This window comes from Carassius carassius, chromosome 27 (assembly GCF_963082965.1).
Source record: "Carassius carassius chromosome 27, fCarCar2.1, whole genome shotgun sequence".
NCBI lineage: Eukaryota > Metazoa > Chordata > Actinopteri > Cypriniformes > Cyprinidae > Carassius > Carassius carassius.
The window spans coordinates 29,596,904-29,623,531 of record NC_081781.1 but is presented as its reverse complement, the minus strand read 5'-3'; the positions used below and the strand labels follow the sequence as shown (position 1 = coordinate 29,623,531).

The 26,628-nt window shown below is 41.3% G+C and overlaps 1 protein-coding gene across 1 annotated transcript in view; it reads left to right on the top strand.

Annotated features, from left to right (window-relative positions):
• Positions 1–10,706: 10,706 nt before the first annotated feature.
• LOC132107355 (gastrula zinc finger protein XlCGF57.1-like) overlaps positions 10,707–26,628 on the top strand; it is a 30,667-nt gene continuing 14,745 nt past the window's right edge. The window contains exon 1 of the mRNA XM_059513581.1: positions 10,707–10,913. Coding sequence (XP_059369564.1) covers positions 10,829–10,913 — 85 coding nt within the window. The 5' untranslated portion in view covers positions 10,707–10,828. The remainder of the gene's footprint in view (positions 10,914–26,628) is intronic.

Genomic DNA, 26,628 nt, shown 5'->3' with positions numbered 1-26,628 from the left:
TCTTCCCCTCCTTCCTCGTCTGTTCCACCCGCGGCCACAATTTGTTCCTGGCATCCTTGGCCTCTTGTGTCAGGTCTTCGAAGATTTAGATTTTTCTTTCCTTGAGTATGGTCGATGTTTTGGCGTCTTTCCAAATCTTGTCCCTGTGGGTTCGCGATAGAAACTGCACAATGATACGGCGGTTGGAACGTGCCTCTCCCGAGCGGGGTCCCAGTATGTGAGCGATGTCCACGTAAAAAAAGGCCAGTTGGTCTGCGATATCTGGTGAGACCTGGCTGAATAGGTCCACTATAATTTTTTTCACATTTTCTCCCGCTTGTTCCTTTACCCCAGCGACGCGTAGATTCCATCTCCTCTTGAAATTATCAAGTTCATTGCACCTGTCACGGAGCACACCGTTTTCTTTCTCCAGGAATCCAACTTTTTTATCTAGGGTTTCAACTTTGTCTGTTGCTTCTTTTATTTGTTTCCCCATATATTCCATAGCGTCAGTGACACTTTTTATGGAGTAAGTATTATCTTTAACCGTCGCCTCCAATGACTGCAACCTCCTCAGCGACTCTTCTTGCATTTTTTCAACCCTCTCCATTACTAATAGCAGAACAGAATTGGGTACAGACTGACCTTCATTATCATCAATTGTTTTACTTCTTTTGGCGGCTCGCAGCTTCAGCTCATTTTGCAGCGGTTGCGCCGAGTCCGAGCCCTCCTGCTCCGGCAAAGTTACCTCCATCTCGCCTTCTTCATGCTGCGGAGCCTTCTTGGCGTATGAGTGCATAATGCTGCTAATATTTTCCTCTTTGTCCATTTCTCAAAAATATAAGGGTCAACTGAGTGCAGCTGGTCGAGTAGAAGTAACAGTCCATTTGTAAAGATGAAAAAATAAGGAAACACGTAGATAAATATCTTCTTCAAAAAGTCTCCAATTTGTCAAGTGTTAGGATAGCATTTGAAAGCCCTCAGTTTAGTGTTAATAACTTCTTCACATTGCAGAGCGACAACAGAGTGATGTTACCTCGACGCCATCTTGCCGTCCCCCCAATTGATTCGGCGTCTGGTCTATTTTTTGCGCGAGCCGCGAGCGATCCGCGTCAATTCCAACAGGAAGTCACACCAAGAAACACGAGACAATCCGGTCAATTGTCAAAATATAAGCAATTTTCAAATTAAAATACCGCGAGTGACAAATGCGATCATATTTGTGTATCTAAACAGACTAGAAAAAAAAAAAAAAAAACACAACACACACATGCACGCACATGCACACACAGCTAAGGATGGCTGAAGCGAAACAGTCGTTCCGAAGCTTTGCGAGATCCCGAAGCGCAGATGTGTCGAAACACTGATCCGAAGCGTGATTCGAAACACCCATGTCACGTGACTATGACCAAACGAAGCCTCGAAGTGTTTCACTAATTGTTTCATCAGGTGTGGTCCGCCGAATCAGCGTTTGATTGGAACGGTCGGGAACAGCCCACACAATCGCACATCTGTATAAAAGTGAAATAAACGCATTTTGACCTCGTGGGTTTTTGTGAGAGGAGTTTGACTTTGAGATAGCGGATTTTTGGTGATATAGTGACATAGTGCGATTTGATTAGTTATAGGCAATTTAGACTTACATTTAAATTTACACAACACATTGACTGAGAGGCTGGAGACAGACAGAGTATACATATAGTGACACATTAATAGATACATAGATATAAATATATATAGACAGCTAGATTAATAGATAGATACATATATAGATAGATTACAGATACATATATAAATACATATATTATAGATAGGTACATATATAGATACATAGATTATAGATACATATCTAGATACATAGATCGATTCATATATAGATAGATAGATTTGGATAGATAGATAAAATGGAAGCTCCCCAAAAGAGATGCCGTACATCTGTGGTGTGGGAGCATTTCCATTTAGAAACCCCAAATAAAGTGAGATGTGTGTATTGTGATCGGCAGCTAGCCTACTGCAACAATACATCATCCATGATGCGCCATTTGAGGAGCACTCATCCTGCCATTTTGCAGGGTGCAGAGGATGGCATTCCCCCTGTACCTAGGCCTGCTACTGACACTGCTGGGCCATCTATGTCACGGCCGGGATCCAATGAAGCACGGAGATAGAACCAATTGCAAGTAAGTCTTTTATTAAGGGGTAATCCAAACAGCATATACAGTCCAGGCAGGGGTCAATAGGAAACATCCATCCAAAACATAAACTAAATAAGAAGACAAGGCAAGGGCACGAACTGACGGACATGAATAAACAACGACTCCGTCACACATACTAAGACAGACCGGGTTATATACACAAAAGGATAATGGGGAAACAGGAGACAGGTGGGGAACAATCAATTAACTAAACAAGGAGGAAGGTGACCAAATAAGGAGACAGGAAGTGATAATATGATAAACACCGTGGGAACTGAGGACACCTAGTGGAACCCCAGGGAACACAACCCAGACACTGTGACAGTACCCCCCTTCTACGGAGCGGCTCCCAGATGCTCCAAGACAGACACAAAACAGAGACCAGGAGGGAGGTGGACAGGTGGAGGCTCAGGGGGAGGGACGGAGGGCCAGAAAAGAAAAACATGGGGAACAGGCACCAGAATGTAAACACAACACAGAAAGACCAGGAGGGAGGAGGACAGGAGGAGGTTCAGGGGGAGGGACGGAGGGCCAGAGTGACAGAAAGGAACAGGGACAGACATTAACACAAAAACCAAAGGAAAAAACAACATGAAGCCCCCCAGGGCGGAGCAGAAGACCACCACACCCTTGTGGTCAAGGCCAGAGCCCTCCAGGGCGGAGCGGAAGACCACCAAAACCGTGTAGTCAGGGCAAGCGCCCCCCAGGGCGGAGCGGAAGACCACCATGTCCGTGTGGTCAGAGCGGAAGCCCCCCAGGGCGGAGAAGAAGACCACCATGTCCGTGTGGTCAGAGCGGAAGCCCCCCAGGGCGGAGCAGAAGGCCACCATGTCCGTGTGGTCAGAGCGGAAGCCCCCCAGGGCGGAGCAGAAGACCACCACAACCTTGTGGTCGAGGCCAGAGTTCCCCAGGGCGGAGCAGAAGACCACCACCACCATGTGGTCAGGGCGGAAGGCCCCCAGGACGGAGCAGAAGACCACCACCCCCCTGTGGTCAAAGCGGAAGCCCTCCAGGGCGGAGCAGAAGACCACCACATCCCTGTGGTCGATGCACAAAGCCCCCAGGGCGGATCAGAAGCCCACCACTTCCGTGCGGCCGGATCAACGGGAGGACGAGACTCTGGTAATTCCATGGTGTCTCTACTGGACTCCAGAAGATCGGTGCTGGCCTGACACTGCTCATGAAGATCATTGGTGACTTGCATATGCTCATGAAGATCAATGGTGACTTGACTCAGTCCTTGAAGATCACCGGTGACTTGACTCAGCTCTGAAAGGTCAAAGGTGACTTGACTTGACTCTGAAAGGTCAACGGTGACTAGCTCTAACTCTGGAGCATCAGCGGTGACTAGCCCTGACTCTGGAGGGTTAACAGTGACTAGCCTTGACTCTGGAGGGTCATCTGGAACCCGACTCGACTCTGGAGGGTCATCAATGACTAGCCCTGACTCTGGAAGGTCATCGGTGACTAGCCCTGACTCAGGAAGGTCATCGGTGACTAGCCCTGACTCAGGAAGGTCATCGGTGACTAGCCCTGACTCAGGAAGGTCATCGGTGACTAGCCCTGGCTCTGGAAGGTCATCGGTGACTAGCCCTGGCTCTGGAAGGTCATCGGTGACTAGCCCTGACTCTGGAGGGTCATCGGTGACTAGCACCTGACTCTGGAGGGTCATCGGTGACTAGCACCTGACTCGACTCCGGAGGATCCACTGGCACCTGACTCGACTCCGGAGGGTCCACTGGCACCTGACTCGACTCCGGAGGGTCCACTGGCACCTGACTCGACTCCGGAGGGTCCACTGGCACCTGACTCGACTCCGGAGGGTCCACTGGCACCTGACTCGACTCCGGAGGGTCCACGGGCACCTGACTCGACTCCGGAGGGTCCACGGGCACCTGACTCGACTCCGGAGGGTCCACGGGCACCTGACTCGACTCCGGAGGGTCCACGGGCACCTGACTCGACTCCGGAGGGTCCACGGGCACCTGACTCGACTCCGGAGGGTCCACGGGCACCTGACTCCGGAGGGTCCATGGGCACCTGACTCGACTCCGGAGGGTCCACGGGCACCTGACTCGACTCCGGAGGGTCAGCTGAGACTCTCATCCTGTGCAGCGGCGCTGGGCAAGCAGCCATCTTGGGCCATGACTCTGGACAGGCGGCCATCTTGTACTGTGGTGCTGGTCTGGTGGCCATCTGGGGTTGTGGTGCTGGACTGGCGGCCATCTTGTACTGTGGCGCTGGACCGGTGGCCAATTTGGACATTGGCGCTGGGTTAGCGGCCATCTTGTGCTGTGGCGCTAGGCTGACGGCCATCTTGGGCTGTGGCACTGAACCGTTGGCCAAAGTGGGCATTGGCGCTGGGCTGGTGGCCATCTTGTACTGTGGCGCTGGACTGGTGGCCAATTTGGGCATTGGCGCTGGGTTGGCGGCCATCTTGGGCTGTGGCGCTGGAACGGTGGCCAATTTGGGCATTGGCGCTGGGTTAGCGGCCATCTTGTGCTGTGGCGCTTGGCTGGTAGCCATCCTGGGCAGTGGTGCTGGACTGGCGGTCATCTTTGGTTGTGGCGCTTGGCTGGTTGCAATCCTGGGCAGTGGTGCTGGGCTGACGACCACCCCGCCGGAAGAGACAGAAGTGGCTGGGGCATCCCACCGAAGCCGATGCTGCAGGTAGCGCACGAATTCCCAGAATTCCAGTGTCTCTAACTGCGCCATCTCCTCCTGAGACACTGGATCATCCAGCCCGCCATTGAAATAGTCCTTGAGGGCCGCATCATTGTAGCCCATGCCCTCGGCCAGGGACCAGAACACCTGAGCCAGGGCACCCACTTCATTTCCCTCTTGGCGGAGGGCGATCAACCGAAGATACTTGGCTCGCCGCTCCGCCATCTTGGCTGGGGAACGGAAAGACGACATACCGCTGGTTCCTAGAATGACGGAGTCGTTCTGTCACGGCCGGGATCCAATGAAGCACGGAGATAGAACCAATTGCAAGTAAGTCTTTTATTAAGGGGTAATCCAAACAGCATATACAGTCCAGGCAGGGGTCAATAGGAAACATCCATCCAAAACATAAACTAAATAAGAAGACAAGGCAAGGGCACGAACTGACGGACATGAATAAACAACGACTCCGTCACACATACTAAGACAGACCGGGTTATATACACAAAAGGATAATGGGGAAACAGGAGACAGGTGGGGAACAATCAATTAACTAAACAAGGAGGAAGGTGACCAAATAAGGAGACAGGAAGTGATAATATGATAAACACCGTGGGAACTGAGGACACCTAGTGGAACCCCAGGGAACACAACCCAGACACTGTGACAATCTAAGCAAGGTATGCATTGTTTGGGATATAATTATAATTGAAATATAATTACAACCTTTTGGGACACTGTTTATAAAGTTTATAAGTTATATAAAGCACTGATTATAAACACTGGAAGGTTTCCAAATAATGAACCAGTAGGCTATACTTTTAATAGATGTGCACTAATTGAAGCTGTATTTTTCCAATGTATTTGTCTGAAAGTATGTTTTGTCTTCTCTTTTAAAAGCCAGACAGAGGGAATTGGATGAGGCTCTTATAAACATGGTGGTGAAGGATCTGCAGCCCTTCACCATCGTGGACGATGAGGGATTCAGGGCATTTGTGAACAAGCTTGATCCAAGCTATGTCCTCCCATCCCGGAAGGTGCTTAAAATAATGGTCAGCGAAAAGTACAACAAAGCCAAGGAGAAGACAATGGGGGACCTACAAAAGGCCGAATTTGTTAGCCTTACAGCTGACATGTGGTCCTCCATTAATATGGATGGATATCTTGGTGTGACTTGCCATTACATAACACCAGAGGCAAAAATGGCAACTGTTGTACTGGGTGTAAGGAGGTTTTACCAAACCCACACAGCCCAGCATCTCATGGAGGCTAAAGCCTTGCTAATGGCTGAGTGGGGAATAACCTCCAAAGTTCAGTGCATGGTGACTGACAATGCATCTAACATGATCCTAAGTGCCCAGCTACTCCACCTTCGCCATGTCCCATGTTTTGCTCATACTTTAAATTTGATTGTGAAAAAGGCACTAGATCAAACCCCAGTCATCAATGAAATACGCCAGAAGGCCAGAAAGATAGTGGGGTTGTTCAGATCCAGCTGCAAAGCAAAGGACAAGCTTGTGGAGATGCAGAGCTTGATGGGAAGACCAACTCTGAAACTGATACAGGAGGTTGACACGAGATGGAACAGCACATTTGACATGCTACAGCGCTTGTATGACCAACGTGAACCAGTGGCTGCTGCACTTTCCAACTTAAACTATGATACTGCTCCCCTGACAAGTATTGATTATGACATTATTGAACAATCATTGTCAATACTGCAACCATTCAAACTCGCCACAACAGAGATGTCAGAGGAAAAGAGAGTGTCTGCCTCAAAGCTTATACCACTGTACAGGATGTTGCAGCACAAGCTTGCACAGAAAAAAGGAAATGCAACGCAGGAATCAACTGTTAAATTAGGTAGGCCACAATGACCATACTACCCATGTGATTGGCCATAACTGTCATATTATTGTCATTATTATAAATATGTGTTTCTCCTGTTTTGGCTCATAGGCTCACATCTGCAAGAAGGTCTGCACTCCAGATGTAGAGGTTATGAGAGTTTTAGAGCCTTGGCACTGGCTACACTGCTGGACCCAAGGTTCAAAAATGTGGCATTTGGAAATGCTGCCAAAGCCCAGGAAGCTGAAAAGCATATCACACTGGAGTGTGCTTCACTGATGCGTTCAAACACAAATCCTGGTGAGCAGTTTCAGTCTGTGTTATGTTATGTAATCTGAATCATGTAATATAATATATCCTTCATATATGCCGTCAGTTTAGGATTTGTTACTAATTGCTGTTTTCATTTTTATTCAGACCCAGAAATGTCAACATCACACCCATCATCATCACCATCAACATCACCATCAACATCAACACCAGTAGAAACACAGGACAGTTTATGGGAACTTTTTGATACTCGCATGCATCAAACCAAGATGATACACAATGCTACAGCTGATGCCACAGTGGAAGTGAAAAAATACATCAACGATGCGTATTTGCCCAGAACTCATGATCCACTAACTTACTGGAAAGAGAGAGCAGTAATCTTTCCTCATTTGTATGTCCTTGCAAAAAAATATCTTTGTATGCCAGCAACAAGTGTCCCTTGTGAGAGGATTTTTTCAAAGGCTGGAGAAATTATCTGTAAAAAAAGAAGTTGGCTAAGTCCTTCCACAGCAGATAAATTAATATTTTTGAATAAAAATCTCTAAAAGAGTGAGACATTGTGGCTTGATTTCTTTTATTAATATTCATTTTTCATGACCAAAATAACATTATGCACAGTGAGGAGCCTATAGGTTACAAGCTTCACATATTAGAACATTATAATAATTAAAAAACAACACATTTTTTTAATGGCTCGTCAAGGTTGTTTCAGATCAACACCTGCAAGTGACCACTAGGTGTCACCGTTGAGACGGGTGTCGGATTGATTCGAAGCCTCGAAACAATATGGCACATTTGGTTCAACTGTTTCATTGGTTCACGAGGCCTCGATTTTGCCATAACTACACACAGAGCAACGGGAGTGGGCGGACTACAGGGCGGGTGGGAGAGGGTGGGGGTTATTACTTTACCCCAAGCGTGCCGCACAAGCCCTGAAAAGTGAAGCCAAAACGTCTCGATCGCCCCCTGGTGAGTGGTCCTAGTATAGGTCATAAACCCCGCCTCCCCATGTTATTCAATGGGACGCGAGACCAACTAAACAATTAAATTACCCTTCAAATATATTTTTTCCAAAGCTGTTTTTTGTCATTTACTGTAGTTTGTATCATGCTAATGTAAATTCAATTGTTCGTTTTTAAAATAAGTTGTTTTTTAGATAGTTATTTAATGCTCTAAAAACGGTGGTGTGACGTCGTGATTGACAGCTGTGATTGAGAGCTCTCTGAGCCGAGGTGGCACTGAAGCGTCAACAGGCTTTTTTCATGATCTTCGGAGGACTGAGGAGATTGTATTTACCTTATTTTAATGAGATTGGAGTGGAACGGAGCAGACAGAGTTCACAGGAGCAGGACTCCACTTCCAAAACAGTGCAAATTACGGTATGTGCATTCTGCGAGGGAGAGTGAGGGCGGGGCACAGGGGCGGGGCCGTTGATTTCGCGGCTTTAAGGCTTTACTTCCTGCTTGCTACTGCGCATAGCTACTGCGCAGAACTGGTCCCTAGATCGCTATTTGCGCAGGCGCAAGTCCAAGATGTCAGCGCCATATCGGGACACTGGCGGCTTCAGTTTTGACCAATGGAAGAGAGTGAAGGCAAGTAGTCCATCTTTTTTTTACAGTCTATGCTTTACCCATGATGTGCTCTGAATAAACAACAACTGAGCAGAAGCGCTTGTCGACCGCCGCGGAGAATACGCGTCTGGTGTGAACAGACAGGCACCGGACCGCGCGTGATTTTCCGTTCCGCGCCGCATCCGCGTCGCTTCAGCGTCCGATGTGAACCAGGCGTAAGTGATATTCAGTTGGCATAATTATACAGTATTATATAAAATTATATTTTAATATACATTTAACGCAATAACCATATTTAACAAATGATAAGTAATAATATTAATGAAAACAATACAAACATGACTACTTGAGTCAATACCACTACATATTAGTCTGTGTGCCCTCGCAGTCACATCCAAAGATATTAGAGTTATTTTTCGTAGTTTGTTGAGTTTAAGCAACAAAATACACACAATATGATGTCTGATGGTTGTTGACAAATAAAACTGTTTCGGCACACTCTACTAAAATACAAGGGGGGAAAGGAAAGAAAAGGGAGGGAAAATCAAATATTAAACAACACTGCGTCGTCAGTGTTTGTGTTGTATCAGACACGTGCAATGAACATCAGACTATATGAAAAACAAGCTCAAATGGAGTTAACAAGGTCTTTGGCCGGCGAATGAGGAGATCTGTGTTTTGTCCGCATCTGAGGCAAGTGCAGCGCATGCTATCATCACCTTTTACAGGCTATATAACGTTTATTGTTGCTATATGGGCGCTTAGTTTTTCTTGTTGTTTAGTAAACTTGGCCAGTGTCTCATGATATAAACGATAAAGTGCTTATACACAGGATATTTAAAACATACAACAATATATTGGCTAGATGGCAAAAAACGTACTTCTCCAATCTTCAAACACACAAAGACATTAGCCTTTACAGACATAGTGTTTGAGTAAAGAAAATGCTGTACTATTCAAACAGTTATTTGTTTACCCTTGCTTTGCGACTAAGCGGAGATCTGTGTCCTCCAGGCTGTGCGCGCGCATCAATCGGAGTGAAGGTGCGTGAAGTGACGAGGTTTCGCTTAGAGCTTGAGGATCCAATGGCGTTATAAAGTTTTACTGACAAGCTCTTTTAAATACTTATCATTGGTTAAATATTTGTAAAATCCTCTGATTTAAAATATTAATAACGAATTATAATAGAGATATGAATTTTGGTTAATTTTTCATGGCACATATCTGTCTGCCATACGGAAACGCCGCCCCTGGAGCTTGACACAAGGAATGCGACAGCTGAAACCCATGTCTTGCATTCATCTGTGCGTAGTGGTTCTTGAAGCACTTACTCCAACTGCAGTCCACTCTTTGTGAATCTCCCCCACATTTTTGAATGGGTTTTGTTTCACAATCCTCTCCAGGGTGCGGTTATCCCTATTGCTTGTACACTTTTTATCTACCACATCTTTTCCTTCCCTTCGCCTCTCTATTAATGTGCTTGGACACAGAGCTCTGTGAACAGCCAGCCTCTTTTGCAATGATCTTTCGTGCCTTGTCCTCCTTGTGCAAGGTGTCAATGTTCATCTTTTGGACAACTGTCAAGTCAGCAGTCTTCCCCATGATTGTGTAGCCTACAGAACTAGACTGAGAGACCATTTAAAGGCCTTTGCAGGTGTTTTGAGTTTATTAGCTAATTAGAGTGTGGCACCAGGTGTATTCATTATTGAACCTTTTCACAAAATTTTATTTTTCTGAGATACTGAATTTGGGATTTTCCTTAGTTGTCAGTTATAAACATCAAAATTAAAAGATATAAACATTTTAAATATATCAGTTTGTATCTAATGAATGAATATAATATACAAGATTCACTTTTTGAATGGAATTAGTGAAATAAATCAACTTTTTGATGATATTCTAACTATATGACCAGCACTTGTATATCTTTATATTGTGATTATAAGATGCAGCAGCGTACGAAAAGGACCTTTATTTTGATCTGGTGATATGACGTCATAAGGCTGCGCCGGGCTCCTGCATCTTTTCTAGTTGGAAGAAATGTTTATGTTTTAGACTTCTAACATGCTTAAATCGATGTAAACCATCTATATTATAGTATGTACAGGCGATTTATTGACACTGTAATTTTTATCAGACATTAATAAGTCTGTTACTCTGTTACACGTTTTGCGTATCTTTTCGAGACTGCATCTAATCACTCCGAGATTTAGATTGGATTAGTGTTTCTTTCTCTTAGTTATTTTGATCTCAACTCTGCCCAAGTGTGCGAACACAAAGCCCTCGTGCAGTGTAAAGATGTGGTTTATTAAAGAGGAGACTGAAGACTTGAGGATCGCGGACTCTTTTAGAGTCAAACATGAAGAGACGGAGACACAAACAGGTTTGTTTCGATCATTTCATCTTCATTAAAATGTTTACTTCTACAAAAATGAACTATGTTTTTGAAAAAAAAAAATTAACTAGTGCCATAATTAAAGCTTTTTATTTTAACATGGAACAACACATTGTATCAAAAACCTTTACAGATTTTTTTTCTTTCTTATTTCTTTTAATTTAGTAATAAATCAAATAGTTGCTGGACAATAACCAGTAATTTGTATTCTATAATATTTTTCCTAATGACAGTTTTATGATTTATAGATGTTACCATAATATTCTGTCACAATCTTTTCACTCCGCGTTGCATCTCGGGAAGGCTACGCTATCCGTTGCCATGGTTACCTGTACCGCTGCCTCTTCAGCCATCATATGGTAGATTATACAAATAAAGTGTTTGTTCAACAGGCTGACAGAAGTCCATCCATTTCTTTGTTGGAAACTTTTAAACTACAAAGTGTAATTGTCATTAGGGATGCACAATATTGGATTTTGCCGATTTATCCGATATGATGATAATTTTCAACTAATTTTGGCCAATGGCTAAAAGCCAATGACGATATGTAATTATTTTTATACTTTTATAATTATATTTTGGTTGTTTTTTTAACAAGAACTTATTTGTCAGAATTAAATAAACAATAATAAAGTTATTTTATAATGACAGTACATTGAAGATTTGAAAATGACTATAAATAAACTATATATTAATCACCACATTTTTTTTTTTGTTCAGAAAGATGCAGTGGTAACCTTGACATTTTATGATTTAACTTTTGTAAATGGTAATATAATAATAACTAAAAGTGTCATGTTTGTGATTTTCTTTTTTTCTAATTTTTCTTTTTTAATTTAAACTATAGATCTGACATTTTAAATCAAAACATGCTCATGATTTTATGGCATCAATTTAGTGCTCTATCTAATCAGACACAGTCTAAATATTGTGTAGTTTACTTTTATGAGAAGTGGGCCAACAGCGCCCCCTACAGATTAAAACCATCATATCAATCATATACTCAACACGTCAGTCGATACGTGCTTTCACAGATTAAATACAGCGATCCAAAATAATGAAGCTAATCATCATTCAGGCAAAACTTTGCTTCAAGTATGAGGCACACTGCTGACATGATGGATGTGAGTTAATGTATTCCTCTTATCTGCAAGACATATCGGCATGTCTTTTCATATCGGGGCGATGCCGATATTCACATTTAAATCCATCATCGGACGATTTCCATATTAGTTAGATAATATCTTGAATCCCTGGTTGTCATTTTTAATATTTATTTTTCCATGGCCACGGAGGAGAATCAGAGATTGTGGTTCACATTCAGAGAACAGTCACAAACTCACTGTACTTTTATATTTATTTCAACAAATGACAAGCAAAACCAAATCCCTCGGAGCTTGTGAACCGTTTTGTAGCATTTTAAAGTGCTGGATTAATGCACTAAGACAGCTGATGCTAAACACATGCAGTTGAACCAGAATATTAACGTGACGTGTTAAAATGTTAAATGTAAAGAGTTCTCCTCTCTATAAAACCGTAATGTAGAAAGCGCTTCTGGATTAAGACCGTGATATTTAAAGTTTAAATTAGAGATCGACCGATACGGGTTTTTCTATAGCCGATGTTTAGAGGTCAGGGTCAGCCGATGGCCGATATGTGCTGCTGATTTTTAGGGCCGATATCTTGAAGTTTTCCCCTTCATTTGCATTCTAAAATGTCACACTAATAATAAGTGGATGCACAACATTTCTAAACTTATCATCATTTATTGAGCACAGACAGAAGTCAATCATTTACAAAAACGTTTTAGAGCATTTATCAAGCAGAATTTTTCAAGTTTGTTGGAACATAAATGTAAACTTAAATATACATTTAAATAAAATGCTATAAATAAAAATCAATTAAACTGAAAAATATAAAAAAAATATATATATACAAAAAATAATAATAGTGCTGCAAACACACTAGCAACCAGCAACATTTGTGTTTGGTGTAAATGACACAGAACATCTAAAGTGCATTCTAATTACAAACTTACATCGCAGTCTGTTCATTATTAAAATAAAAGTACAGTCAACCAAACATATAAAAGGTTACACTGGTCAGTTTAAATAGACCGTATACCGATCCACTCTGCTGTTATGCCAAGGATGTTTTTGCTCATGTGAAGAGGATGATCTTTTCCGTCTAGTTTACATAAAGAAATATTATAGTTTAACATTCAGATACATTGCGAATGTGGAAACATTTGGATATGCACAGAACGAGACCTGAGCAATAACCTCCAAATACATCTAGTCAAACCCGCGCTCGTTGGGTTCATCTCTTCTTCTGCACATATTATGCTTTATTAGCAGTGTTGGGCAGTAACACTTTTTTAGAAACGGAGTAATTTAATATGTTATCATTTTCAAAATCGTAATTCAATTATAAAAGCCGAGGTCTCTGTACGTTACTACCGTGTTAAATGTCTGACAGAATGCAGTGATTTATAATCTAGAGCAGGACTTCTGAAACCTCTCCATGAAGTATGTCTCCCTGTATCTGAGCCGCTTCAGGTCTTGCAGTCGCATAGACAATGTGCAGGGCAGGGATTACTCCAGGACAGGTTTGAGAACCACTGCTCTAGAGATTGTAAAAAGGATGTAGTGCAATGTTGAGTCAAGTGCATTCAGTGGATTAGAAAACTGCTCATGCGAGACACGACATGACATGAGCGCAGGAGAAGACCTGATCGTGCAGAGACTCGTGTGTCACGGGACTCCTGCAAAATATACAGTGCATCTCAATAAATTAGAATGTCGTGGGAAAGTTAATTTATTTCAGTAATTCAACTAAAATTGTGAAACTTGTGTAAAGTTGTGGACACTGCAGACTAGTGGTTTGAGTGTGTACTGCACGTCGACGCGGACAACAACGCAGCAGTATAAATGAAAACTGATGCATGGCTTAAAGCGTAAAGGCTACGGTGTAGGTCCAACGCAGAAATATATAAATCAGGCCTAAGACACACCTGTGCAATAATCATGCTGTCTAAACAGCATCTTGATATACCACACCTGTGAGTCTTAGATCTTTGAGTTCAGCTCATGAAAAACGGGGGCAAAAACAAAAGTGTTGTGTTTATAATTTTGTTCAGTGTAAGAGGCCGGATCCAAACTGAGGCTTGTGTAATTCCTTACCTCGATTCCTGTCCTGTGGCAGAAACAGAAAAGCAGTTAAAACCACATCAACTCTGGGGACCCACCGGTGGGTCCAATATTGCATATGCCTAATTCTCAAAAAATCAAAATAACAGCTGAAGTGGTTAAAGAAAAATTGGTGTAGCTTCTGATCAAAACTTTTAAAGCAAAGAATGGTAATGTGCATTTGGTGAGATTTAACTGGAGTATTGGTTATGAGATGCATTATGTGAATGCTTGGCTAAAGCAGGGATGTATTAACTCTGTGCACATGCCCAGGTCATTAGATCAGAGAGGGGCCCAGCCAAAATACTTCTCCATGGTGGACAGAGGTGCCATACCCATTCAAACACATCCCCCTTCAGATTTTTGAGCCAAGTGGATTTTGAATGCAGCTTCCAAAAAACAAACAAACAAGAACATTTTGTTGAATAATATTTTTATAATTGATACTATCACACCAGTGTGATTAGAGCGTAAAGTATTGAATTCAAGCCTGTGTTCTGGCTTTGGCTGGCGCTGAACCAGAGGCAGATGTGTTTTTACAGCACTGCACATTATAACCAATCACACAAGATTCTGTTGAGCTTATGAATGCATTGGCCAATTGGAGGTGTTCAGATGAGTCATCGCTTAAATGCTGGTGTCGCACTGAACATAAAGAAAAAAACTAACAAGTTTTTCAAGAAAATGCTTGCTTGTTTGTCAAAACAATTTAATATAAACAGATTATATTATTATGGTAATCAAATTGATTCCTGTACACTGACCTCTTAAGCAACCCTTAAACTTACCCAGAAGTGAATGATCATTTGTGATGGGAAGTCGGTTCTTTTCCTCGAAACTGTTCTTTCGGAGCGTTTGTTTCAATGAACGGTTAAAAAAACTGGTTCATCATACTGCCAGATGCGCTCGTGGAGATTTGCGGTGCAGGGCCGCGCGAGAATATAACTGAGCGTTACGAAACAGACTGCGTGAGTGCGGCAAGTGTGAACGGCTCGTCCGTGACACGGGATTCGCGCCGGTGGGGAAGAGAGGAGCGAGAATGAGAAGCATTCAGAGACATAGACTGTGTGTGAGGTCTTCTGAATGGGGAATAGCGAACATGCAATAAGAGATGATCTTGATATGCATTGTGACCAAGCGTGCCGCACAAGCCCTGAAAAGTGAAGCCAAAACGTCTCGATCGCCCCCTGGTGAGTGGTCCTAGTATAGGTCATAAACCCCGCCTCCCCATGTTATTCAATGGGACGCGAGACCAACTAAACAATTAAATTTCCCTTCAAATATCTTTTTCCGAAGCTATTTTTTGTCATTTACTGTAGTTTGTATCATGCTAATGTAAATTCAAGTGTTCGTTTTTAAAATAAGTTGTTTTTTAGATAGTTATTTAATGCTCTAAAAACGGTGGTGTGACGTCGTGATTGACAGCTGTGATTGACAGCTCTCTGAGCCGAGGAGGCACTGAAGCGTCAACAGGCTTTTTTCATGATCTTCGGAGGACTGAGGAGATTGTATTTACCTTATTTTAATGAGATTGGAGTGGAACGGAGCAGACAGAGTTCACAGGAGCAGGACTCCACTTCCAAAACAGTGCAGATTACGGTATGTGCATTCTGCGAGGGAGAGTGAGGGCGGGGCACAGGGGCGGGGCCGTTGATTTCGCGGCTTTAAGGCTTTACTTCCTGCTTGCTACTGCGCATAGCTACTGCGCAGAACTGGTCCCTAGATCGCTATCTGCGCAGGCACAAGTCCAAGATGTCAGCGCCATATCGGGACACTGGCGGCTTCAGTTTTGACCAATGGAAGAGAGCGAAGGCGAGTCGTCCATCTTTTTTTACAGTCTATGATTGTGACGCAGCTCTTGTAAATTATCTTTTTTTGTTCTATGTCTGTCTTTTCAAAGCTTAAATTACATAATGTTTTTCTTTAGTTTTAATTTGCCTAACTATTGACCTGACCCTGTAAACGCCATAATCCTACTGTGTCTCGCTCCGGCTTTCAGTTTTTTTTTTTTTTTTAAATGGTGGGCGTTTACACAGCTGGCTAGAGCACAGCTGATTGGGGAGAACGGAAGTGCACTCACTCTATTTGTTAGTAAGTCTTTCACTCAAGGCTGCAGTCATGCATATGCTCTGGAACGGAGTCATAGATATATACACTAGATGTCGCTTTGGCTACGGCACTTCATTGAAACGAATGCGTCAACAGAGCCGCCATGTTGGAACAGGGGAGCCCCTCCTCTTTAATGCATTAGCGTCGATGTAGGCAAAGGTCTAATAGAAATAAAATCACCATAAAGCTCAGAACTTGTAAAATTTGCACGACCTTTTTTCATTTAAATAATGCCCCCTTTTCTTTATCGTTTTCTTTTTTGTTAATGTAACACTTTTTTGTGCTATGAAGTTGTTGAAGTGTTCTATGTCTCTATTCTTTATATTTTTTTTATTCTTAAAATTATTGTTGTGTTCTAACTCTGTTTCATACTGTAAACGGAATGTTCAAATAAAGCATTTGAAAATAAAAAATTATAAAAAATACATAAAATCACCATAAAGAAATAATAAAAAATTAGAACGACGATTTATTTATTTTTGGTTTGTTCCATCAGACATGTATTTATCATCGAGTCCAGAGAAAATTTAAGGTTTTGATATATCAAAATATAATGCATAGTAAGCCTATGTTTATTAGTAACATTCTTCTACTTGAGTAAACTTCGAATGAACTACCGCTACTTACAATTGCAATGGTGTGACTATACATGTTAATTTAAACATTTTAATTGTATTGGATTATTAAATATGATACACAACGTAATTTGCTTGTGGAAGCAAATCACATATTTGAGAGGAACATAATGTGAAAGTTAGTTGAGGTGCCAAAGACCGTTCAAACTTCTCTTTATTCGTGTCCCGCAATACTTTTGCCACATTAAATAAGTATGTACTAAAGTAAAATTCATACAAAACCCCCTTAAATCAGTGTATTTTCACACAGCGCCAGTCGGAGAAACTACTGAATAGAGACTAAATATTAAAATAATTAAAATAGAATAAATATTACGATCATATTACATTGATATAAATACATTCTGTTCATTGTCGGTTTTCCTAACTGTCCAAAATGAATGGGTAACTAGCATGGATTAGCTGCGGTCGTTAACCAAGGACTGAAACAAACTAACCAGAAGTATAATTTCGTAACATTCATAATCAGAATGAGCTTTATTGTCAAGCATATTTATACATGCGAGAATTTTTTTTCGTGACAGAAGCTCCGCGCAACAGAATGACGGCGACAGAACAAAAAACACATAAAAAAAAAAAAAAAAAAGGGGAAGGAATGACACATAATAAAATAATAAAAAATACAAATAAGTAGTTAAGGAATGACAATATACAAATTGACAATTGTGTGCAGGTATATTACAATAGGCAGTTTTGTATGTACAGGTATATTATTGCAAAAATTGAAGTGTACACTAGGTATGTGTGTTAGATAAATACGTGTGTGTGTATAAATTTAAATATGTTTTATGATTCAACATCCTTGCTGTCTGGATTTTATATTTCTTTCGTTTGAACATCCATATGCAGCACAAAAGTCCGACATTGTCCATCGCAGTGTTACCTAGCTACCTCCTATGACAAGACCCCTGTTCCAAGATGGCGGCGGTTTTGACGCATGCTTAGAACCCCAAGGCGACATCTAGTGTATATATCTATGGAACAGAGTATTATTATTATTATCACTTCCACATCGCAGGCTTTTGCGATTAGCAAATTGCAACGTCTCAAATCGCGATTTCAATTCGATTTCGATTAATCGCACAGCCCTAGGCAAAACCAATAAAACCCATTACAAACGAGGCATTTGTTGCATCCAGTGGGGACATAATTAATGATTATAATGACGCTGGTAAACCTAAACCCATGTCTGCATATGTGATCCGAGAAACAACAAACAACAAGCGCTACTCTACACAGCTCAAAACTCACGTTTTAATCATCATTGGCAAATTGTTTTAAATAAAATATGTACTTACCGGCTGTGAGTTTGTCCAGACTGTCCTTGCAACGTTTGAACTGCCCAACTTTATAGGTCTTTAAAAAGTCTGAAATTTAATTGTATCAAATTTAAGGCCATAAAAAGTACAATGGGAACAGAAAGACAATTGTAATGTAGCTTAATGCAATGATTAAAATGAAAAAAAAAAAAAGCTATTATTTTATTGGATAAATATGAGTGCTGCAGGTTTCAAAGTTTATCTTTTTTTGCAGTTCTGAAAGTGCCACCTCTGGCAGAGAATGAATTGGCATTTTAAATTTGTGTTAAGTGCAGGCCTTTCTTCTAAAATTCACGTGGATTTATTTATATGTTGAGAGTACATGCCCGTAGGCAGGGGGGGTTCGGGTGGTTCGAACGAACCCCCCCCCCCCCCCCCCTCACTGCCAAAGGTCCAGAATTTAAGTTGTTTTTTTTTTTCATGTGATTATGACAGAATTGTCAGAATTGTTTTAATCCGTGCTTGTGACAAATGTTTGCTGTTTCAAATTAATATGATTATTGTAGCTGGACGTCTGTGTGTGTGTGTGCGCGCCGCATAATTAAATACAAAAGGTGGAGAAAAACTGCAAAAAGGTCCACTTTTTGAAAAAAAAGGAACCCCCCCCCTTTCAATAGACTGGCTACGAACCTGGAGTAGGACCTGAGCGATATCATGTGAGGTAACCGGTTGGCTTGCTGCCAAACATGTACGCAAGCTCGCTTCCATTCAGTAATTAAAACATGGGGAAATGCAAGTTTTCGGACCAATTTTCACAAAAGATCGCAAATTTTCGTAATAATCTGGGTTTAGAAGCGTCCCGTGATGTCATCGGAATGCGCATACAGTCAAAGAAAGGCCTTGCGTTCTCATCATGACAGATGTATAAGAGCGACTCTGGATAAACAAACCGAAAGCAGAGCGAATCCGTGCTTCTAGTTCGTGCTGTGCAGAAGAAACTAAACGTTTTATAATGTAGGAAAGCAAACACTTATATATAAAAAAAAAAAAAGATATTAAATGACCACTAGTAGATGGCTCCAGAGAAGTACTTAAAGGCCATTTCCACTCCCTAATATAGCCTATTTATTTTTGTATTCATTAAATTATATTTAGACATTATGAATGACAGTAATAAAAGTACATTTTATCAGATGTAATATTTATTTTCTCTGTAAAACGTCTGCTAAAGATCTGGGAATCATCTGCTGTGTAATCTGATAAAGGTCTCAGAAGCAGTTTTACATGCATTCTAATAAATGTCTATTTGACATCTGACAGGAATCATCTTAGAGACGTTCTGCAGATGAACAAGCACTCTTAAAATACATCTTGCTGCAGACTCCTGCAGAACTTAATGGCTCTAGTGCTGGTGTCCTCAAACGTTAGTCTGGAGACCACAGTGTTCTCAAAGTCAGAAAAGTCATAACAGTGTTAGAAGAATGTTCTCTGTGGTATATTTTCACTGCAAAACAAAAAGAAATTCCGCAAATATAATTGCAAATTTTGAGAAAACCCGCAGCAAAATCAGTAATTTTGATCGCAAAAATCACAAAAAAATAAATAAAATAAATTTGAAATCCTGGAAACCCTGTTTGGTAGACCTATATGCTTACATAGTTGTTTGTATTCTAACATTTTCACGAATTTGTGATCATTTTAATATTAAGCCTACTGTTGCTTTTCGGTAATAGTAGCTATAATATTTGAAAATTGATTTAATTAAATGGAGGTTGGAGTAGACTAATTTACCTGTTAAATATGCAGATTCAGGATTAATAGCTTCAGTCTAGACCACAAGCAGCAGGCCATGGGGTCCTGCTCCACCTCTCAAATTGACTCCGTATCTGTCAGTGGTTCTTAAACCTTTCACAGAGTACCCAAAATATTAGGCTTTCCAAGTACCACCATTGTGACTAACATTGACATGGCTTGTGATGGACATAGTGTTATAGACTTACTGTAATGCTTAATCTGAAGGTTTAGCATGGCTCTGATAAAGCCAAACATAAATTATAGGGATTTTGTTTAAATGATTTTATTGTATGTTTAATCGTATCCTGAGTACCACCAATAGTGAGCCAACAGCTGGAGAATCAATGATCTAACTTTGACAAAACAGTCCTGACATATCTATCACTGTCAAATGTAGCCCAACACTTGGCTCATGCTTTACTTTAGGTTAATATTGTTATAATTATAGGCTAAGGTTGTCTAATAAAGCAATAAGCCCTATAAAGCAGCAAAGCTGTGTTTTCTGCGAAGCTTTGTCCTAAACTTTGTCCATCTTGATTAATCCCTCTGCCTTACTTAAATGTATCAGCTTAATTTATTTTAATAAAATGTTTTTACTTCATGGCCACCTCTTTTTTAGATTGCTCACACATCAGACTTACTGACTAATGATCTATGAAGAAGATGTCTCCTTCCTCTTCTGTCTTTATTTCTATTCTTATCTCTGTGGACAGGTTTTGAGTCCAGTGTTGATGTTAAGTTATAATGACCTCGTTACATGATGTGATGCAATATGTTATTCCATTTGGAAAGATATTTAATTTACTACAGTTACAGCTTGAAGTCACGCTAGTATTAAAAAATATTTTGAAGGTATTAAAAGAGTAGTAAAAGGTATTAAATTTAACTTAAGAAGTTCTATACATACCCTGAAAAAGCAACCGTCTGAACACAAAGAGGTCTGAGAAACCATTACTGCTTATGTAGACCAGTCCTCTTTCAGGAACTGGGATAGTGTGAACACAAAGAAAACTGGGTCCTTTTTCGCTTTCTAAAGAGGACTCAAAAACACCCTGAAAACACCCTTAGTTCAGCTCTGTTTTCAGCAACCCATTTTAGTGCACGTTTCTTTAAATGCTAATGAGTTTGCTCCCCTCACTCCTCTTTACTGTGGGGTGAAGAGCCGTACTGTTTACTTTAGCTGCAGAACTTGCTAATTAGCACATTATTAGGAAAAGGTGATTTGAAAAGTTTCATAAAAAACTCATATATTCATTTCTTCTGTAAGTGAAGCTGGGTCACAAATGATTTGCGCAAACATAGACAAATTTATGTAGATCGGGGGAGCATTCCCTTCAAAAACAAAGCTTATGCACTGCGTCTTCAGGCCACCGACACACTGGATGCATGGCGCAAGCGTCTCAGCTGCGTGGCGTGTCTGTTTTTAATTCGGCTTCCATGTTAACAGGTTAGAGCTTGCAGACTGCCTGCGTGAGACGCGCGGAAAACGCGTGCATGCTAGAAATAGAACCGACGCCTATTCTTCACGCGACACGCAAACGTGTTGGAAGTGTGTTGGAAGCGTTTCCAGGCAAAATATAATAGGAAAATATGTTTATATGTCATTTTGTACACAAATACATATTAATTCATGACATTTTGATGTTTGAAGTCTATAGGTTGACATAAATTCAGATATAAATGTAATTTAAAAAATAAATAAATAATTATCGATTTTCAAATATTGCACCTGTCAAACATAGTCTATTTTGCCATCAATACTGTTGGCGGTGTCCTTTATCAGTAGGCGTAGGTGTGTAAAAAAACAGTTGATATTGTCATGAAGACAAGAGCCTGGTCTGTCGGCGGCCTCCCTCTATGTCACCTACAGCAGCAGCAGCGCGCCAGCGCCGCGTAAGGCACGATTCTGGTGTGTAGAGACACAGAAAACGCGAGGCAGCCGCCACGCTCCTGACACGCAGCAGAGACGCCACGCAGCCAGTGTGTCACCAGCCTCAGCGGCACAGATGTCGGGAGTAAATAATGAGTGCTATGCTCATTATTACATCCAACAACAAAACACCTCAATCACTAAGGAGTCATTATTGTCGACATCTACTCTGGTGGTAAAACAATGGTGGACTGATGACAGCTCACTCAGGGCAGGTCTAAGAATAAAAAAAATAAATAATAATAATTATAACGTGGTTGTGTACACACACTGCCAACACATTTCAGTAAAAAAAAAACATAGCACCCAATAATACCTTTAACAGATCTACCCCCTTTTTTGCTCAGAAATGTTCACGCAATCGTACTGCATGTATCAGAAGTAACTTTTTCTTACCCAGGCTTTTGGGGGTGTCAAACATGCTCGGGCAGGGTTCAGATTGCCTAGTGTGAGTTAGGGTTGGGCGATATGTCAAGATTCAAGATTTTTATTTGTCACATACAGGTGCATTTCAATAATTTTGAAATTAGAAAGCATGTTAACAGAAGGTTGAGTGGGAGGAAAAGGTGTGGAAGAAAAAGATGCACAACCAACCGAGAGAACCACAGTCTTATAAGGATTGTCAAGCAAAATTGATTCAAGAATTTGAGTGCACTTCACAAGGAATGGACTGAGGCTGTGGTCAAGACATACAGATGTGTCAAGGAATTTGGCTACAGTTGTCGTATTCTTCTTGTTAAGCCACTCCTGAACCACAGACAACGTCAGAGGCATCTTACCTGGGCTAAGAAGAAGAACTGGACTGTTGCCCAGTGGTCCAAAGTCCTCTTTTCAGATGTAGCGTATCATACTCGAACCAGACAAATTAAAGATTCGATCAGGACCACGGTTGAATCATGAGGAAGCGAATTCCACAGAAAGGCAACCGGATGTTGTAAATCAACTCCTAGCACCACAGTTTGAAGCAAGATAACCAACCAACTCTTTCACAGAACAGCTTTCAGCATCAACACCATTAGAACAATTCTTGACAATTTAAATTTGAAAAAGAGATTGTCAAATTTGGGGCAAGTAATCTAGATTGATGGTCAAAGAGATGCACAGCATGACCATCACATGTAAACCCATAATAGTAATCATGATCACAAGATATATGGATTGAACCAGACTGAAATTCCTTTAAGGGGACCTTTTAACCTCTGGTCTCCACAGAACGTCCTTATGTCAAAGAATGGCACATAAACGGTCTTTTACAGATGCACCAAAATGAACTTAAAAAAAGACTTATAAAAGAATATCAGTCCATTGCTTAACTCCATATCATATATGAAACCCACGCATTTGACTTTCATGTTTCTAATCACTTATTGTGTATGTCTTTTTAATAAGTATTTAATAGCTTAAGGATTCATATTCATGTTTTAGTATGTGTGTGTTTGAATCTTCTTGTTTGAAATGTTTCTGACCATCAGTTATTTGTCAAATGTATCATGTTCTTGTTATAAGAATCATGTCCAAAATTATACCCTGCAAGAGCGGTAAAATTGGACCACGTGCTTGATAAGATAACATGATTTATGACACCCCGAGCAAAGACCATATCTAATTGGTCAAGACAACATTTGAGGTGTGGCTGAAAGGCCAGTTTAAATATTCAGGACACCATCAAATTGCTCTTTTAGCTTTTGCTTTTTAGCTTTTGCTTTTAGTCATCACTGTTAGCCTTCTTTGAGCGCGGTTCCAGCGTGCTTCGGCCTGCACGCCTGCTGCTACTTAGCCATGATGAGAAGAAACACCACCTAGTCTCGTCAAACTGTACTTCTGTCCTTTTACTTTAGTTTCTTTTCTTGTCCGTTTGAGAGTTTCGTGTTCTGATTTAAGTTTTGTAACTCCGTGTCTCCGAGTCTGACCTCGAGTGTCCGTTCAACTTCAACCAGCCCACAAAACTCCGCATCGTCACCCAACGCCCAACCACGGGCTTCCCAAGATGTCACTTCAACGACTACTGAACTTCCAGCCAATCAGCGACATTGGGAAACCCCCTTTTAACGACAACAAAGGGAAACCCTTTACACAGGCAACGCAAGTAACGTACCCCCAGACTCACATCTGTACTGGTGTATCTAAAATACCTTTAACCTCATTGAGGAACTCAATACGAGGGTTAATTAAGTGATTGATGGTTGTTTATGTCTATGCAATTTCACGTATTGCTGTAAACTTGGGATTTCACATTTTCATTCTCTTAAAATTATTCTTTCCTAACTTTCTATCTTCCTGTAACTTGTGTGAATGTGTGAGTGTGTGTGCTTATGTGTTAGATTAGTCTATATGTCTTAGATTTATCTAATAAAGCCTTATTCATATTGAAAAGAGAAGTATCTTGTTTTGCGCTTACAAGTTAATGTCTTAAACTGCCGATCTTGTTACTGTGCTAATTAATAGTGTTTTCACTATACTTTGGATATTAATATCCAGTGCAGAGTTGATGTTAAACGGCTTGTTCAATGAATCGCTTGCCGTCTCAGTGATCAGCCATAAAACGGTGATTCTGTCCAAATTCCCTTTAAAATCTTAAATGATTACCTTTGAGGTAAATTGACTTGTTTCCCTTACACAGATGAGAAGTTTTGTATTTCGTTTGGAAATCAAGGTTCTAGAGTCTGGAGGAAGGGTGGAGAAGCTCATAGCGCAGGTTTCTTGAAGTCCAGTGTTAAGTTTCCACAGTCTGTGATGATTTGGGGTGCAATGTCATCTGCTGGTGTTGGTCCATTGTGTTTTTTGAAAGCCAAAGTCACTGCACCCGTTTATCAATTAATTTTAGAGCACTTCATGCTTTCTTCTGCTGACCAGCTTTTTGAAGAGGCTGATTTCATTTTCCAGCAGGATTTGGCACCTGCCCACACTGCCAAAAGTTGGTTAAATGACCATGGTGTTGGTCACCAGACCTTAACCCCAGAGAGAATCTATGAGCTATTGTCAAGAGAAAGATGAGAAACAAGAGACCAAAAAATCTGTCAAAGAAACCTGGGCTTCAGACCACCTCAGCAGTGTCACAAACTGATCACCTCCATGCCACGCTGAATTGAGGCAGTAATTAAAGCACAAGGAGGCCCTAACAGGTATTGAGAACATGTACAGTAAATGAACATACTTTCCAGAAGGCCAACGGTTCACAAAAAAAAAAAAATATTGGTCTTATGAAGTATTCAAATTTGTTGAATTGGTGTTTTTTTTTGTTAAATGTGAGCCAAAATTATCACAATTAAAAGTAAAAAAATAAAATAAAATAAAATTCTTATAAAATAAAATGTGCAGGACACTATACTTTAGACTAAATATTAAAGTGAGCAGGAATGTACAAAAGAAGAATGTGCAAACAGGTTGTACAGGGTATTTACATAGCAGCAATAGAGGTAGTAAAAAAAGAAAAATATAGAAAATGTTGTGTGCTAGTGACAATGTCAGTATGTTAAGTATCTTATTGATAATTAAGTGAAGTCATGTAGAGGTTAAGAGACTGAGTTTGAGTTTAGGAGCCTGATGGCCTGGGGGAAGAAGCTCCTCCTAAGTCTCTCAGTCTTTGCCATGAAACTACTTACCAGATGACAGTATAGATATCCTGCAGAAAGGGGAGAGCAGACCCTGAGATACAGCACAACTCTCTACAGTCAATACACTTTCTATGGCCCCTGAATAGAAAGTTTTCAGGATTGCTGGTGAGACCCTGAATTTTCTCACCTGTCGCAGATGTTACAATCTTTGCCTGGCTTTATTAACCTGTGTTTGTATGTGTGAAGTCCGAGTCAGGTCCTCGGAGAGGTTTACACCAAGGTACTTGAAGCTGCTCACCTTCTCCGCAGGGGTCCCGCTGATCATAAGAGGAGTAAAGGGCCGCTGCTCTCTCTTCCTGAAGTCCACAATCAGTTCTTTAGTTTTGCTCACATTCAGAGAGAGACTGTTGTCCTGGCACCATGGTATTAATTTCTCTACCTTATCCAAGTATGCGGCTTCACTGTTGTTGGAAATGAGGCCCAGAACCACAGTATCATCAGCAAATTTGATTATAGATGTGGAGCTGTGCGAAGACACGCAGTCATGTGTGTAGAGAGAGTAGAGCAGGGGACTCAAGACACCTATGTTCAGGGTGATGGAGTTGGAGGTGAACTGGCCTACTTTCACCACTTCCGGTCTACCAGTGAGGAAATCAAGAATCCTATTGCAGAGTAAAGAATTCAGGCCGAGGTCCATGGGTTTGAAAGCTAGCTTGATGGGGACAATAGTATTGAAAGCTGAGCTATAGTCGATAAATAGCAGCCTTACATAGTTCCCATTGCTGCTGTCAATGTGCTTGAGGAAAGAGTGCAGGACATGAGAGATGGCATCTTCAGTAGATCTGTTGGGTCGATAGGCAAACTGAAGAGGGTCCAAAGTATCGGGATGGAGGAGCAAATGTTTTTTTTTTTATACGTTTCTCAAAGACCTTCATAACTGTTGAAGTGAGGGCAACTGGACGATAGTCATTCAGGCAAGAGGAGTTATTATTCTTAGGTACAGGGATGATGACTGATTTATTTAAAGGAGGTGGGAACCACCGAGGTAGCAAGGGACTCATTAAAAATAGATGTAAACAAACCAGCGAGCTGATCATCAGAGGACCTCAGAACATGGCCAGAAATCCCATCAGGACCTGCTGCTTTCCTGACGTTCCCTCCCTTTAGATCCCTCCGAACCACGTCCTTGCTTCCTGACGCGCTGATCAACAGACTTGAGCTTCCTTGGTTGCAT